Here is a 12,420-nt window from a genome sequence, read left to right as displayed (position 1 = left end):
TTAATGTGGACATCTTTAAAGGTTATTTTCTCAATATTTTGATTTTTATGCACCCTCAGATTCCAGATTTATCTTGGCTAAATATTGTCCTATCCTAACAAACCATACATAAATTGTTCAGCTCTTGGATAACGTACAAATTTCAGTTTTAAAAAACTGACCCTTATGACTGGTTTTGTGGTCCAGGGTCACAAATATGAAACCGAACATTGGCACTTTACCAGTTGCTAACACCAGCACAGACCAGTAGAAATCACACTAACCAACAGACTATATTTGAATAATTTACCGCATAATTGCGTCTTTTTGTCCATCAGTGCTAACTGTGATGTGCTAAGCTGTAAAATGCTTTGAGCTGGATTTCACTTTAAACAAATACCCCTATATTGCTTTTTTTCTTGCATGCAATTGATTCATTGAAGGCACAAGGAAAACTGAACTGCAGAAAATTTGAATTTCCATATTTTCCTAAAGCTTTTGCTAACACACCAATGATGCGGAAAATTATACCATTAGGAGAATTTCCTAACACTTTGTGTTCACACTGTGATGTGAATCTTAAGAAACAAAGGACACACACCCTGCACCTCAACACTGTTAGTTTGCACATGTGAAATGACGCCGTGTTCTGTTATTTTTACAGTCCAATGCTGTCTGAAATGGTGGAAAGCCCAACAGTGATGCAAGTGCAGCAATCAGATCAAACTAAATGAGGTCAGTACATAAATATTTAAGGCAAGCTCTAATGGGAGGCCCTTGGTAGACATTAGCCATGTTGAAAAGGACTGTTTTTTTTTTTTACTTTCAATCAACTGCAGATAAAAGTAATTCACATATTGAGATGTAAATCTCAACTAGATAAAACAGTTAAAGATCTGCTGACATTAAATTGATTCCTCATTTCGGTAAATACGTATCAAAAAACAAACAACATACTGAAATGCCAACAGATGGCTATGATCTTCATGACAAATTCTAAAGTAATTACAAAAGCAATGTGCCTTTTCACAATATCACGTTTTATTGCACGCTAGCCAACTTGACGTCAACATGATGAATCTTATACAATACTTCACATGAGGCACTGGTACATAAATTATTTCTGTAAAAATGTGAAGTTGGAGACAATATATTCATAACAAAACCTGCCCAAAAATATGTCTGTGCATCTCATTTACAGATAAATCAATCTAGTAACATATCAAACTGGTAGAAATTCGAAATGAATGGAAAATGCACGAAGCTCATTGCCCCAAGGGCAGCTCACATTTGACACAAATAAGGTGCAAATCACAAGTCATATTTAACATTATCACATTGCCACGCTTTTTTGTATATGCTGTACAATGCATCAAATAAATACTGTACATTTTAACACTTTGTTTAATATAAACAAATTCCTCCTTGTACAATTTGCACATTATACAGGTATGAGGTAAAACAAGATTTAATATCGCACATTCAAGAATAAAACATTCTGCAATGTAAAGGCTGAAAGCCTGAAAACATTGCTATGAACGATGAAAACTGAATAAAGAATGAAGACTGCTTCAGTCAGTCCAAACTGCCATTTATTACTGCTAAATACTGAATGGTTTGTATTTCAAAAAAAAAAAAAATCAGTTTATACAAATCAACCACTGTAAAATGTTTGAACCCGTTTAATCCCACATTAACATTTGTGGCTAGCATTTGCTTATGAGATTACCTAAAAAGCTTTTATTTTTTGTGTATGTGTGTATTTTATAAACCATCCTCAACAATATGGTTCAGACTGTTTTAATTTAATGTGATGACCTAATTTTTAAACAGCTGGTTTAAACAGTCACATGATCAGAGCTGTTAATTCCAGTTTGCTCATTTACGTATATGATAAATAAAATTATGAATGTATTTTTTTAGAATAGTGTTTCATATGAATTATATCACAGTATACATCAGTAATCACATTTTGAATAACTGATTCGCTTGACTGAATCAAAATTGTATGTTTTAACGCATATTGTTACATTAAATGAAGAAATATAGGCATGTAGCTTAGAATAACCTTTTTCTGCGCAATTACTGAATAGTAAAAATATTAAATGATGCTGCTTGATTTTAACTTATTGGTTTTACTGACTAACAGTGATTTGACTAGATTCTCATTGGTTACAATAGTGTCAGGCAAAAAAAACACGGTTTCATTTCATTTAGTATTTTGCTTCAATGCGTTCTCTAAATATATATGCTAATTTAGCTGGAAAAAAAAACTGGATTTAAATGGGTTCATTATGGTTTTTTGTTTCAACATTGCAAAATTTCGGTTGTCGAGTTATCTATTTTATCCACCTTTTTCTAACCGTGAGAGCGGCCGCGGCCTCGACCGCGGCCATTTCTAAATTGTATGGGTGTGACTTCCGTCTCATCCACCTCTAGCTATTTTTAGCTGTACAAACTGCTGGTTTTGCTGCTTGACACTGCAGACTGGTGGGGTTTACTGTATTATTTTAATCTGTTATCTTAATTATGAGCACACTGGTTTGTAAAGCAAACATTTTTACTGTTTACAGCACGCTGTTAATTTTCTCATGAAAATAATAAACTGGAAGTTCTTAAAGAAAAAGGTGGATACAAAAGTGCTGAATTAATAATGGCACTTGGACCATTCACTGTTTGTGTCACTTCGCTTACTCGTGTTCATGGCTCAGCATGTTGAAGTGGAAGCGAGTGCGCGTTTTTTCTGGATGCACGATCGCTCGGTGCGAAACCGGAGTGGAGCTGGAGCGGAGTGATTACACGCGTAATGGGTGGGGAAAGGGGAACCTATGTCGCTCCGCTCCACCCATATATTTAGTTTGTGCGTTGCTTGGCGATAATAAAAAATAATACTTAGATTTTTTTTCTGAAACTGTTTTCGTTGACGAAGAAGAAATGTAGGACTGGCCATTTTTTCTCTGAAACGTAGTTCATCTCATATTCATTGTTAATCGAATAAGCAATAGCCTATCACACTTTCAACGTGGTCGTAATTACCTGATATGAGAAACAAACGGCACTCCAGCTCGTGTAATATTGATTAAATAAGTCACACTTTTACAGCTGAGACTCTGAATGGGAGATCCTGCCGTTCCTCTCCAGACTGCAGTCGCTGCTGTCCGCGCCGTTACAGTCCGACCACGTCCCAAGCATGCTCTGCTCCATTGAGTTCCCAAAGCCCCCGGTGCAGCGCGACAGATCGCACGAACTTACGTGCAGCCTGCGGTCCGCTTGCCTCGGACAACACAACAGCCTCTTGAAGGCTTTCCTGAAGTCGGGACTCCGACAGTATATGATGGGGTTGAAGGCGGAGTTCACGTACCCCAGCCAGTTCAAAAACACGAAGAGTTCCTTATCCACCACTTGTGCGCAAAACACCCGCACCACGTTAACGATGAAGAAGGGCAGCCAGCAGAGAGTGAACGTTCCCATGATTATTCCCAACGTTTTCAACGCCTTCTGCTCTTTTAAAGCCAGGATCTTGGTGGTTCGTTTTCGGTTAGGTTTGCAATTAGTACCGTGATTGTTGTAGAACCTTCCTTCACATTTGTTGATTTTGTTCATCTGTTGTTTGGCTTCTCTGTACACTCTGGCATAAACGAATATCATGACTGTTAAAGGGATGTAAAACGATATAATAGAAGAGGAGATGGCATATGCGCGGTTGGTGATGAAGTCACAGCACTCGGGATTGTCATAGCACGCTGTCTCCTCGCTGTCCCGGGACCAGTGCATTAGGATGGGTGGAAATGACACCAGAGCTGATATAGCCCACACTCCACAAACCACAACCTTGGCTCGTGCTTTTGTTAAAAGACTTTGATAGCGAAACGGAGAGATGATGGCGATATACCTGTCTATTGCAATTACGCACAGGGTCTCGATGCTCGCCGTGACGCAAAGTACATCAACAGATATCCAGAATTCACAGAAGAACGATCCATACATCCAGGCTCCTCTGACCTCCAAGGCTGCACCAAATGGCACTACCAGTAACCCCATGATGAGGTCTGCGCACGCCAGAGACACGATGAAAACATTGGTGAGCGTCTGGAGCCTCTGATTCCGCGCTATGGCGACTATAACCAGTATATTTCCCACTACAATGATGAACACTATCAGACCCATGATGATTCCCATGCATACGAGCCACTGCTCTGATAAGTTAAGATCCACCGTGGCGCGTTTAGAGTCATTGCTGTAGTTTACGGACGGTAAACCGTCTCCCATGGTGCGGAGAATTGAAGCGCGTTCATTCAGAACTTCAGGTCCTGTGTGGCGCGCTTCCATCCGCGCTCTGCTCTCCAGCCCAGCGCCCAGACGCGCTCACTGAAAGAACGAGCAGAGCGACGAATACAATGGTGACGTCACACGGCTGCACAGCCAATGGCGATGCTTTTCTAAATTGTAAGTCTTTCACTATCTGATAAACCCAAAGTGCCGCGCAAAAACTTCTCGGTCCAACCCAAAGTGCGGACATTACGCTGCGCTTTTACGCATAGTAATTTTAGGACTGATAGCAAACCACACCTGTTACAGAGGGGTCATATAGTTTGAGAGCACATGTTTTTCACCTTTTAAACTGGGGAATAAACAAGTTCAAGGAAGTTCAAGGATTTAAAAATGTTAATGTAAAAACCCAGCCTTCTGGGTAGTTTTATTTAAATTTAAATTGCTTAAAAGTACTACCAGTTAAAAGTTTTTGAACAGTAGGATTTTTAATGATTTTTAAAGTCTGTTCTGCTCACCAAGCCTACGTTTATTTGATCCAAAGTACAGCAAAACAGAAATATTTTTACTATTTAAAATAGCTTTAACTATTTGAATATATTTTAAAGTGTAATTTATTCTTTAATTTTACATAAAAAATCTTCTCGACTGGTAGTGTATTTCTTGCCGAAAATGAACCGAAAATAAGTTGGAAATTAACATTTATTAATATGTTAAATAAATGAACATTTATTTATTATATTTATATTTATTATATATTATATTTAGAACTTGAACAAATAAAAATTATATAATAAACATTTTTTAATGAATTGCTTCTAACCTCTATTAATAATTCTTTACTTTGTAATTTATACATTTTACATTTAAAAATCTTTATGCAGTGCTTCACAGTAAAACAATTTTTTATGGTATAGGGTAAGGTTGCTTACAGTTAAACAAATTATTTTTTTTTTTTACATATCACTAATCACTTTAGGAGTTCCTATGTGTGGCTGGGACAGACATAGCTGCAAATTCTTTAGTTTTTTTTTTATCATTTTAATTTTAGATTTTTAATCTTCTTAAAAAATGGTTCTTTGGGGAACCAAAAATTGCTCTATGTCATCACTGCAAAACCCCATTCTGAAACCTTTATTTTTAAGTGTGTAAACTCATGTAAACGTCAGTGAAGACTTCTTAAACATCTGGAAAATAATATGTAACAACACTGCCTGACAGCACAAAGCAATTACAGGGCCCCTGGACAGATAAGGTGCATGTTTGCAAACTCCACAATGCTCGATTCAGTTGTTCCATAATAGTGCCCCGGCACTTTCCTGGACAAATCACCACCAGCCAAGCTATAAAAAGAGCCAACAGTGGGCCACTTACTTTCCTTATGAAAATGAATCAGCCCGGGCAAGAGGTGTTTTTCTAGCAGTAGGAAGCTGTTACTGTAGATAAGATCATAATTGCACCTCCTTATAGCCGGGACACAGACAGGCACATTAGACTAATGCTGCCGCTACAGAATTTCTCTCTCGTTCTTATTTACATTCCAACATTGTAGAACAGCTCTCTGACCTTTTTTATCCTTGATTCTTTTAAAAAAAGCCAACTGGTATTTGCAGTACCAAAAATACAGGGATATTTGATATTGACTGCGGCAACATGTAATAACGTAGGGCCCTTTTTTGTCATTGTTTGATCCATCAGATAAAGTCCTGGGACTTTTGCGAACGGAATGATCTCACTCTTTCTAAGCCAGTGAAAGGAAGTCCACTCATGTTGCATGGCTACAGGCGCTGGTGCAGGATGCAGAGCAAATAGCGTCTATAAGGGGAGTTATGTAATCTGTAGCATAAAAAGTCATATTCAGGTACCAATGCAAACTGTGACATGCACACATTGGAGCGCTTGGAATTGTGGGTAATGCAGTTTAATGATGATGACTGGATAATGATGGATGATTTAGACTGAAATTAGAACGGGAAGAGATTAAGTCATACGAAAAGGCATGAGGGCCATGAAAAAGAGCAATGTGGTTATTCTAAAATTGGTGTGCCCAAATGATTTCATGCTGGTGGAATCCTACCAGAAACTCTTTAGAGGAAAAACTAACAGTGAATAGTCATATTTTTATTAACTAATGTAAACAAAAATAAAAAAAAATGCTGTAACAGATGTATCTTTCATTGTTAGTTTAAGAAATAGTTCACCCAATAATGAAAATTTGTTGAAGATGTACTCATCCTCAGACCGTCCAACATAGATGAATTAGTTCATTCATTGGAACAGATTTGTAGAAATTTAGCATTACATCACTCACCAATGGATCCTCTGCAGTGAATGGGTGCCGTCAGAATGAGAGACCAAACAGCTGATTAAAAACATTACAATAATCCACATTTAAAAGACAAGCTCACTTCCAAAACAAAGATTCACATATAATGTACTCACCCCCTTGTCATCTTGTTCATGTCTTTCTTTTTTCAGTTGTAAAGAAATTGTTTTTTGAGGAAAACATTTTTGCATTTTCTCCATATAATGGACTGCTATGGTGCCCCGGTTTTGAACTTCCAAAATGCAGTTTAAATGCAGCTTCAAACGATCCCAAATGCGGTTGTAGATAATCCCATCCGAGGAAGAAGGGTCTTATCTAGCGAAAAGATCAGTTATTTTTATTAAAAAAATACAATTTAAATACTTTTTAATCTCAAACACTCATCTTGCCTTTCTCTCCCTGAACTCTGTGTATTCTGACTCAAGACAGTATGTCGAAAAACTCTGACCGTATTTTCTCCCTCAACTTCAAAAATCATTTCAAAATCATCCTACATCGCTGTAGAAGTATCGACCAAGTCTTTGCAAATTGAGCATGCAAAGAGGGTCAAACACCCTTAACAAAAATGGTAAAACAGCAATATAGGACGATTTTGAAGTTGAGGGAGAACATGAGATGGGAGAACTGTCATGAACCGGAAAAAAAACAGTCCAGGCAGAGTAAGACAAGATGAGCATTTGATATTAATAGGTATATAAATGGTATTATTTTTATGAAAATAACTGATCGTTATGCTAGATAAGACCCTTCTTTCTTGGCTGGGATCTTTTACAACTGCATTTAGGATCGTTTGAAGGCACATTTAAACTGCATTTTGGAAGCTCAAAATCAGTGCACCATATCAGTCCATTATATTGAGAAAAATGCAGAATTGTTTTCCTCAAAAAACATAATTTCTTTACGACTGAAGAAAGAAAGACATGAACATCTTGGATGACAAGGGGGGTGAGTACATTATATGTGAATCTTTGTTTTGGAAGTGGACTTCTTTAAGCACGACTTCATCAATCATTAAGGTGTTTTATCGAAAAGTAACTGGGTAGACTAAAAATGAGTAAAACCCTGAACAAAGACATTATTGTAAAGTGCAGAAATTAAAATACCTATATTTAAATAACGATGCTTTGACTTGCAGCTTGCAGTTCAGTAACTGAGTCATACTATGTTGATTCAGTGGCTGGATTTATTAATTTAATGAAAGATACGCCGGAAGGATTCCTCAGACTGATTCAAAGTGACAACTTCCAACTTCCAACCAACTGTTAAGTAGGTTGAGACATAATGAGAATGTTCTATAAATCTTTCTCTCTCCTATCTGTTCTTCTTATAGTCACATAGATATAGAGCAAGTGAGGATTTGAGCAACAAACTAAAAGTTTATACCAATTTAATCACAATGGCTTTCTGCTTTGGCGATTCTTAAGCCATAACCACAGTGCAGCATAAAGAAGAAAACATATTCTGAATTTAAATCAACCCATGCAAGCCAAGTGCTAAATACGGCATGGAAAATGAACATTCTTCTCAGTATTATCAAAATGAAAGGATTAAAACCACAGTCTTATGTAAAGTACTGTGACAATTATGTAAGCGAAACCCAGGTAACTTTTCATTTTTCTATTCACAGCAGTCTAATTATCTTTAGTTTCATGTTCGGTTTCCGTTTTATTAAAATCCACAGAGCACAGTTTTCAAGTCACGGCAGATGTCTTCAGAATATTAATACTGGATAATATTAAATACAGTTTTGATGTTAAGTTCCTCACATGTTTACACAAACACCTGCCTCAAATAATAGCCTTTCATTTTCTGACCTTCAGAAGGACATCTGTTGTGGCTTTGAGGAGAAATGAATAAGTAATACAGTGCTTAAGAAGCAAAAACTAAAAGATTTCATTATGTATTATACATCTTCTAAACTATGAATTTTGATTGACATACTTGTTCCAGACATTCGTAATCTCTTGAGGGAGCCCGGACACGCCACATCTGTCTGTCAGTCTATATGCTTCACACTCCATATGTTTCATACATTCCAAACGTTTACACTCCTGGCAAATATCACAGATCAAACACAGCATCTGTCTTCCCCTCTTCCTAATGGAAAGAAGGTTCAAAGGGTCATTATCTGACAAACAGCACACTCTGATCTCAGCCTTGGCTGTTAACCTTTGAAAACATGTTGTTCATATAAGCTTCACATATGCAAACATAAACAGGACTGCAGCTGAAAGTTCACTGTGTTCATTTTGAGGTGCATTATTGACAAATGTCCATTTAATAGCATTTAAAAGCATTTAAATTGCTATTAACCCAGCAGCTTGTGAAATTTTTAATGATAAGGTATTTCAACTAACCCTAATGTGAGAGTATACTGAAAGTATACTTATTAAAAACAGTGGTTCTTTATTTGCAACTATGGCTCCAAGAAGAACCTTTAACATCCATGGAACCTTTTCATTGTCCAGAAGCTCCTTTAGATGAGAAAAAACCCTTTTGAAATGTATCCACCTTATTCTTCAATGCAGAAGTAAGAGTGTAACTTAAAGTTCATTAGCCGCTATAGGGAAATACTGAAAGGAATAACAACGGTAAACAGTAAAACTGTTTGCACTACAAACCAGTGTTTTCATAATTAAGATAATACATAAAAATATGGTAAGACACACCAGTTTGCAATATCAAACAGCAAAACAAGCTCTTTTATACAGCTAAAAATAGCTGGACGCGGATGAGACCGGAAGCCAGACCCGTAAAATTAATTTACAGATAGTTGCGCCCGCTCTTACGGGGAAAATAAGGTAGATAATGAAAGTCAGGTCAGTGCTGTTTTTAATGGTATTGAAGTGAACGGTTGCAACGTTCTTAAAATATTTTCCTTTGTGTTCCACAGGAGAAAGAAAGTGATCCAAATTTGAATTTAAAGCTGCAAGCAGCGATAAAAGAGCCCTGGCTCCCTGACTCACGTCCGCCCGGTGACTACAGGAAAACAGCAAACGGTGGGCAATATGCTTTTTTAATATGGTAAATATAAGATAGATATGTCAAAGTCATTTATATGTGCCAAAATTTCTGCTGCCAGCTGTTGGCGCTATGACTATAACTGAATATTGGATATCTTCAGGGCAGCATTTTTATCAAACGTGAAGTTTGGTGCAGATTGGACATTGCATGTTTAAGTTAGTGTAAAAATAAGTCATTTCCTGTTGCCAGCAGGTGGCGCTATGATAATAACTGAATATTGGCCTTCAGATGTGGTCAGGCCAAGATTCTTATCCAGTGTGTGAAGTTTGGGGGCAGATCAGCCATTGTATGGCTGAGTTACAACAACTTCCTTTTTAATGGAGAAACATCAAAGTTTGTCAGGCCGCCACGGACACGCCCTTTAAAAAAACTCATGATCTTCACAATTTAACATTACTAAGGCCTTTAAATTAGACTGACCAAATATAGTTTTGATGTTATTAAATCTCTAGGAGGAGTTTGTTAGAGCATAAAACATGCCACTTCCTGTTGCCAGCAGGTGGCGCTATGACTATAGCTGAATATAGGCATAGGCATGGGCATGTGTTCAGGACATGACTGTCAAACATGTAAATTTTGGGGTGGATCAGACATTGTATGGCTGAGTTATAACAACTTCCTTTTTCATGGCGAAACTAGGCAAAATTTGACTGGACGCCACAGACACACCCTTCAAGCGAAAACTAAAGATCTTCACAATTTAACATCACAAAGGGCTTTAGATTACACTGACCAAATTTGGTGTTGACCTGTTTAAATATTTAGTAGGAGTTTGTTTAAATGCAAAAATGGCACAAAACCTGTTGAGAAAATTCCTGTTGGGTTTCAGACTTCATACGGATATTTTTGTAGGTATCGGTGTATTACATGTGTCTACCAAATTTCGTACATGTATGTGAAACATAGCTCGAGGGGCACTTTGTAGAAATTTTATAGGTGGCGCTATAGAGCCATTTGTAAATGTAAATGTAAAGATGTAAATTTTCACCACTTTTGGTTTGTGTGCAGTTTCATGAGTTTTCAAGCATGTTTAGACCCTCAAAAAAGCGATTATTTTTGGAGAGGAAGAAGAAACTGAGAAATTACAATAGGGTTCTCACACCACCGGTGCTCATGACGCAAGCTTTGAATGTGCTTCAGTCAGCACATTTGACATGCTCTTCAAATGTCATTCAGCAAACTCCATCATACAGATTAATGCCTACTCTTCTTTCACGGTTAATGTGAGCGATACACTGCATTAAACATTAATAAGTATAGTGCTGTATCATGCATGACTAAGAAGGACTTGGGTGGTTGCGATGTGATTGCTATAAGGTGTTCTGAGTGATTTGTAGTGCATTACTGTATGGTAGCTAGGCGTTGACCCACCATCAATGAAAGTCTTCGGTTGTGTCCCAAATGAGAGTGTTCCCAGCAGTGCTTCCTAAACCTGGTTCTGGAGAACCCTCAACACTGTACAGTTTAGGGGTGCTTCTCAAATGGAAGGCTGCATCTTACAAAGGCTGCATATCTTGGCTGCCACGTCATCAAATGTTGCTGAAGGCCATCTCAATGGGAAGGATCCTTGTAAGCCTTTATTTCGTGACCTTCATACAGCTGAATTGGAAGGATGTATGAGATGTATCCTTCATGTCCTTTTATCACCCACAATCCTTTGTTCACATTCCAATTCACGAAAATAAACTGGCGAAAGAGTCAGTACAAAGCTTGTCTGAATTTATTACAAAATGTGAGACAAAAATAATGTTTTCGGACATGAAAGCATAGATGTTATCTTTAGTTTTGGAGTAAATTTGTCATTTAATGCTAAACTGGCAATAATGTAAGCCACTGGGAGACTGTAGACATCTGTGATTTATTGTATTGCATTAATAGATGCATGAAGTGTCCAACATTCCTAACCTAGATGGCAAAAATAAACAGTTTAATAAGTTCATCATCCTGGTATTTACAGTGCACTACTTCTTGTTGGAATTGAATATGCTACTTACACTATTTATAATATAAAATGGGACAGAATAGTGAACAAGTACGCCAGGGGTTACACAGACTGTTGCACTACACCCCGGACTACATTTTCCATTCCACAGCTGCAGCCAATCACAAACGGTATAACTACATTTTCCATTCCACAGCTGCAGGCAGGGTCGAACATTGGCAAACAGGTATATTCGGGCAAGACACAAGAGTGATCCATAAGGCAGGCGAGGGTCGATCAGCGGTGAATGTAATCCAAGGGATGAGGCAAACGGGTAATCCAAATAGACAGGTTAGAGTTCATTTGAGGGATCAATTTTTGAGCAATTTTTTCCTGTGACCTCAGATTGAGCTCTTAGGCTACGTTCACACTTGGCGACTTTTTTAAAAACTGCCAGTGTCTGTTTTACATTATAATCCTATGGAGTAAACCGTGTTTTCAAAAAAGTCCTGAGCGCTTTTTTAAACGCCACCGCTGGCGTCTTTTTCTGCAGCTCAGAGTGTCTTTTCAAGTTGAAAAAAGTTTGACTTTTCTGAAAGAAACGCCCTACGTCAAGCGCCTTTTTGACAGCTGACCAATGACAAGCAAGCAGCCAGAACTGACGTTTCCATAACAACAAGAACAGCAAGAAAAAATGGAGAACGTGCCAGTAGATAGACTTTTATTTTATTGTTGTGAACCGACATTCTCCTCCCTGTTAACTTCAAAAACCGACGCGTGGCTCTGATAGCCTTGTGGGCAGCGCGTCAACATGAACGCTGTTGCATTTCGGGCGTCCCTTTTTCGAGTCCCGGCTCACAGACCCTTCCCGATTCCGTCCTCCCTCTCTCTCTCTCCCACT

The 12,420-nt window shown here is 37.9% G+C and overlaps 1 protein-coding gene and 1 long non-coding RNA gene across 2 annotated transcripts in view; one reads left to right on the top strand and one right to left on the bottom strand.

Annotated features, from left to right (window-relative positions):
• The window catches only part of LOC127173718 (uncharacterized), a 34,662-nt gene that overhangs the window by 3,770 nt on the left and 18,472 nt on the right, over window positions 1-12,420 (top strand). Inside the window, exons 2-3 of the long non-coding RNA XR_007828793.1 lie at window positions 644-714; window positions 9,468-9,573. This is a non-coding gene — a long non-coding RNA (uncharacterized LOC127173718). The remainder of the gene's footprint in view (window positions 1-643; window positions 715-9,467; window positions 9,574-12,420) is intronic.
• adrb1 (adrenoceptor beta 1) lies at window positions 999-4,352 on the bottom strand. The gene has a single exon (XM_051123641.1). The coding sequence runs from the start codon at window positions 4,306-4,308 to the stop codon at window positions 3,076-3,078; it is 1,233 nt and encodes a 410-aa protein (XP_050979598.1). The 5' UTR covers window positions 4,309-4,352; the 3' UTR covers window positions 999-3,075.

This window comes from Labeo rohita, chromosome 12, assembly GCF_022985175.1.
Source record: "Labeo rohita strain BAU-BD-2019 chromosome 12, IGBB_LRoh.1.0, whole genome shotgun sequence".
Classification (NCBI taxonomy): domain Eukaryota; kingdom Metazoa; phylum Chordata; class Actinopteri; order Cypriniformes; family Cyprinidae; genus Labeo; species Labeo rohita.
The sequence above is the reverse complement of the archived record's forward strand: the minus strand, read 5'-3'. Positions and strand labels throughout refer to the sequence as shown.

What these genes read in the sequence shown, in the direction of transcription:
- adrb1 (XM_051123641.1), bottom strand. Translation starts at nt 4,308, where the DNA reads ATGGAAGCGCGCCACACAGGACCTGAAGTTCTGAATGAACGCGCTTCA.